Raw genomic sequence first — 5,357 nt, 5'->3', positions numbered from 1 at the left:
GGGCTCAAAGAAGACCCAGTGTAGTATATAGATAGACTTGTGAATATCAGCATCATTTTGACACAAAACAGATTAGAGAAATTTTAAATACACACCTCTAATCTCTTAATACACACCCCTATTATTTTATATTTCACATCACATTTGATAGATATGTTTAATTACAAAAACATCCATCAATTATTAAGGGAAAAAAAACTTCCTCTTCCTTAAAACCTTAACTCTTTTCCACTATTATTATGCATCAAGAGAAAAGAAATAAAAACCTTTTCTCCAAAATTCATCACCTGAATTTCGATTACAGTCGTAATCACATGTACTATTTACCGATCTATTTTGGTTTTTTTTTTTATCAACTTTAGTTTTTATCTTGCAGACTAAATACTAGTTTTTATGCTATTGTACTTTTACTAGTTTCTTAACTTTGAAAAAATTATGTATGTTCAATATTTTTTTTCTTCAAATTCTAGCCGATTGATGTGATATTGGAGATTTGGATTTCGAATATAATATTACTCTTGATTATAAATTGAAAAATATCAAGAAAAAATTTCTAACCCGATCAAAAAAATCTAACAGAAAATAAAAAAGAATACGTAAAGAGAGTTATAAAATAGTAAATATATAATAATTATATTAAATAACAGATTATTATTAGTTTTAGATATTGAGGATATTTTAGGTAATTTGGGATGTGTATTTAGTATAATATTGAAATGAAAAACTAGATGAGTGGTGTATTAAGTAAGGGGTGTGTATTAAGAGATTAGGGGTGTGTATTTAAAATTACTCAAGAGATTAATGAGTTTTTTTTTTATTTTTTTTTAAAAGAATTTGGTGTCTTACAATATTTGGATCAAGGCTTTATGTAAGATGGGTTAGTTCGATTCCGCGGTTTCGGTGGTTGAGAAGATGGAGAAGAAGGGTGTGAAGCCGGATGTGATCACGTTTAACAAGATTTTGGATTGCTTGTATGGGAATCAGCGGTTTTCGGATGCTGAGATGATATGGGGTGTAATGGTGGAGAAGAATGTTGTTCCGGATATTAGGAGCTATAATGCCAAGTTGATGGGATTGGCTTTGGAGAAGAAGAGTAAAGAAGGGGCTCAATTGGTTGAGGAGTTGAGGAGTAGTGGAGTGGAACCTGATGTGTTTAGCTTCAATGCCTTGATTAAGGGATTTGTGGGTGAGGGGAACTTGGAGGAAGCTAAGCAGTGGTATGGTGAACTAGTGAAGAGTGGTTGTGCTCCGGATAAATGGACTTTCGAGACGCTTGTTCCCTTTGCTTGTGAGAAGGGTGATGTGGAGTATGGTTTTGAGCTCTGCAAGGATATTTTCCAAAGGCGCCGTCTTTGCTAGTGCGGCCATGTTGCAGCCTGTGGTGGATGGTCTGGTTAAGGCCTCTATGATTGGGCAGGCAAAGGAACTTGTCAAACTTGGGAACACTAATTCCTACAAACGTTTTAACTTGAAGTTGCCTTCAGACGAGTAGGGCCTTCCTTTTCTTTCTGCTGCTCTCTTTTGTATGTTGAATTCTAATTTGGTTTTGAAGCACAAACATGTAGGGTAAGCATGGAACTGTTTTGAAGTGAGAGTGTGATCAATTTTCAGTTTTCATTTTGTTGTTTCAGATAAGAATTCTTAGTAACATACCAATTTCTATAATGGCTAGACAAATGTTTATTTTATTCAGTTTACTATTTCTCAATACATAAATTTGTAATGCAGCTTAGGCTTCTTATTTCTCTTGACCACCTTTGAAGTTCAACTCCACTTCCAGCAGTCTTATTATCAATTACATTGATACAGTCTCATACAACATCAGTTTCATATACTCTTTAAGAGATGGAAGGGATTGGTTGCCATCGTAGCTATACATCAAGGGGATCATTCTTGCGAGATTAAGAGAAGCCGATGTGAATGTTGCTGGAAATGGATTTGGAGAGAGCAGTTCTCTGTTCAGTTTCTTCCATTCATCTGAAATCATATTAATCGTCTTTTCTCGTGCCTCCTCAATGGAACAGCCTTCATGTTCCTCTAAGTAGCACCTTACATACGACCCATCGTTCCCATCCTGGTTCTCATCCTTTGCACTGCCTAAATCGTCCCAGAGTCGAAGAATTGCTGCTGAGGACGATATCATGGCTGGAGTTTCATTCAACAACTCCACACTCTTTCTGGTTATGTTCTGACCCAAGAGAAAAAACATGTGGACTAGACCCACATTTACCCCAGAAGAAACGATGCCGTTCTTCAAGTACTCTTCTGACTTCGGCAGCTGCCCAGATGCGAACCATTTTGCTTCCACCAAAAACGCATTGCAAAGACTCGCCCACTGCAACAGAAGTTACAGAATGAATGGTCTCAATGTATACCTTGTAATGCAAGCTCACGATTTTAACGATAATCAAGTTAAATGTGGTAGATTAGTCACAGTTTATATGTATAGTTATGTACCGAAATTTTCAAAGATCGTAAGGGGTTCCATCCATGCTTCTGATAGACCTTGCAGCTGAATTCATTAGTCATATCATAGAGAGCCTTGAAGCATATCTTCATATAGTCTGGTAAGTGGTCTATAGCAGTAATTTCCCATCTGTATGTATGCAATAGTTTGTTGATCAATCATAAATTGGTAACAAGTCTGATTATATTTCATCACTGACGCATATAATTCATATATACCTATTAACAGCTTCTGTGAAGAGAATGAGGTCATCAAGGGTTCCATAAACATCGAAAATGTCATCTATCAAATAGACAAAAGAGATGGGTTTTGTGAGCTCAACCCTCTCCTCTGATAACTTTGGATCTGTTAGGCCTGCCATGGACCAAGTGTACCATTTCAGTGGTTGATCTCTTGCAAACTTCAGTTCCTTAACCAATCCAAGCTCCTTCCACCATCTAAAATGTCAAAAATATACACATAATTACACTTTGTATCTCCGGTGTGAATTAAAGTATGGGACAATGCCCACTAGCCCTAATTTTAAGAATCTTATTCCCACTAACAAAATTAAATTTTAAAATTCTCAAATGCCAACTTAAACAACAGAAAGACAATTATACCCTTAATGAATTAAATAAATTATAATAGACCATTATAAGAGTCTATTATAAAATAAAGTTTTTATGACTGGATTCCCACGACCAATGACATTGACCGGACTCCGGCAATTGTTGACCAGGCTCCGGGGGCCATTGACCGGATTCCGATGACTGTTAACCCGGCTCGAGGGCCAGTTGACCGGACTCCGGCAATAAGGTGTATTAGGGGCAATAGAGGGTCTATTGGGGGCAGTAAGATGTCTATTGGGAGCAATATGAAGTCTGTCCGGAGGCCATTGACCGGATTCTGACGATAGGGTGTATTAAGGGAAGTAAGGGGTCTATTCGGGGCAATAGGGAGTTTGTCATGAGGTTTATTAGGGGTAGTAGGGGGTGTATCAGGAGTCTATTAGGGGCAGTATGACTTCACTGTGTGTTTTAGTCACTTATAACAGGTCCCTATTGGAGGTAGTAGGATCAGCTATTGGGGTTAGTAAGACCTCTTTTTGGGGGTAGTAGGGGTCTGTCGGGAGTTCTATTAGGGGCAGTAGGGGGTCTGTCGGGGGTACTATTGGGGGTAGTAAGGGGTCTTTTGGAGGCAATATGCATGGGGTCTGTCCGGGGGTCTACTAGGGGCACTAGGACCACCTATTGGGGTCAGTAAGACCTCAGACCTCTTATTGGAGGCTGTAGGGATCTACTAGGGGCAGTATGAGAGTCTACTGGGGTCAGTAGGACCTCCTATTGGGGGTAGTAAGGGTCTACTGGGGGCCGTAGAAGGGTATTCTGGGGCAGTAGGAAGGTCTATTAGGGCTAGTAGGAGGGTCTGCTGGGGGCAGTAGGAAGATCTATTAGGGCCAGTAGGAGGTCTACTAGGGGTAGTAGGACCACCTATTGAGGTCAATAGGACCTCCTATTAGGGGCAGTAGGGGTCTACTAGGGGCAATATGAGGGTCTACTGGGGGCAGTAAGAAGGTCTACTAGAGCCAGTAGGAGGTCATGTTGAGAGGTTTATTGAGGCGGTAGGAGGTCATGTTGGGGGTCTATTGAGGTAGTAAGGGGTTCGTCGGGGGTTCTATTGGGGGCAGTAGGAGGTCATGTCGAGGGTCTATTGGGGTAGCAAAGGGTCCGTCGCGGAGTCTATTGGGGTCAGTAGGACCTCTAATTGGGGCCAATATGACACTTGAACTTAACTATGTGCTTCAATCACTTATAACAAGTCCCTATTGAGGACAGTATGACCACCTATTGGGGTCAGTTGGATCTCTTAGTAAGACTTCCTATTGGGGGCAGTATGACTTTTGAACTTAACTATGTGTTTCGGTCACTTATAACAGGTCCCTATTGAGGACAATATGGGCTCTGTTTGGGGTTCTATTAGGGACAGTATATGTATGTCGAAGGATCTATTGAGAGTAGTAAAAGGTTTATTAGGGCCAACAAGAAGTCTGTCGCAATTCATAAACTATTTCCAAAATTACCATCAAAAGTAAGTACAACAACCGAGGATAGATGAACCTATAATTTCTAATTCATGAACATTTCTCATCGAAAATGCTGAGTGCTGGTACATGATACTCTAGAATCAAAAACAAGCTTTTCTCTGTAGAATAAAAATCCTTTTATAAACAAAAGGAAACAACAAAAAGCATAAACAATGCTATAATTGTTTCATCCAAAACCCATAATCAACATAAACCAATGACTTGACTCATAAAACAAAGCTTATAGAACAAACTTTAAGAAGCCAGGGGATTACAATCAACTATCACCGGTTCAGGTTCATTGAAACAAGAAGACAAACAAGCTATTCAAGATTGTTTGTGATGATTAATTACTTGACCGCATTAAAGTGACTTCAAATTCGACAAAATTAATACACAAATAAAACTACATCGACAAAAAAAAATCGAATACAGACCAAAGATGAGGAACGCTTGGATTCCAAATGAAAGTCTCTGAACCAGATGAAAATTAATCTTGCAAGAAGCACGGCGAATGGAAACCGGTGCTAGTGCTCGGCAAACCCTTTATAGGTGACAGAGAACTAATGGAATCCATGTTCCGAGTGTCGAGTATTCGATCTAACCTCGTCGGCGCCGAGGCTTCGTAACCAAAGGCATGGAGGGACCGACGGGATGCTTGGCCGACGGCGCCCGGCGACTTGTAGGAGCGGAATGACGAGATTGAGATCGATCGGGTATGGGAGGGGAGAGAGAGAGAGAGAGAGAGAGAGAGAGAGAGAGAGAGAGAGAGAGAGAGAGAGAGAGAGAGAGAGAGAGAGAGGAGAGAGGAGGAGGAGGAGGAGG

The 5,357-nt window shown here is 40.1% G+C and overlaps 1 protein-coding gene and 1 pseudogene across 1 annotated transcript in view; one reads left to right on the top strand and one right to left on the bottom strand.

Annotated features, from left to right (window-relative positions):
* Positions 1 to 1,492, top strand: part of LOC101302031 — a 2,952-nt pseudogene extending 1,460 nt beyond the window's left edge.
* A 16-nt stretch (positions 1,493 to 1,508) lies between these two features.
* Positions 1,509 to 5,357, bottom strand: part of LOC101298852 ((3S,6E)-nerolidol synthase 1, chloroplastic-like) — an 18,580-nt gene continuing 14,731 nt past the window's right edge. The window contains exons 6-9 of the mRNA XM_004309617.1: positions 2,686 to 2,904; positions 2,458 to 2,596; positions 1,729 to 2,335; positions 1,509 to 1,566 (exon numbers count right to left, since the gene is read on the bottom strand). Of these exons, the coding sequence (XP_004309665.1) occupies positions 1,796 to 2,335; positions 2,458 to 2,596; positions 2,686 to 2,904 (898 nt within the window). The 3' untranslated portion in view covers positions 1,509 to 1,566; positions 1,729 to 1,795. The remainder of the gene's footprint in view (positions 1,567 to 1,728; positions 2,336 to 2,457; positions 2,597 to 2,685; positions 2,905 to 5,357) is intronic.

Source organism: Fragaria vesca, unplaced genomic scaffold (genome assembly GCF_000184155.1).
Source record: "Fragaria vesca subsp. vesca unplaced genomic scaffold, FraVesHawaii_1.0 scf0513012, whole genome shotgun sequence".
Lineage (NCBI taxonomy): Eukaryota > Viridiplantae > Streptophyta > Magnoliopsida > Rosales > Rosaceae > Fragaria > Fragaria vesca.
This window is presented reverse-complemented; position numbering and strand designations above follow the sequence as displayed.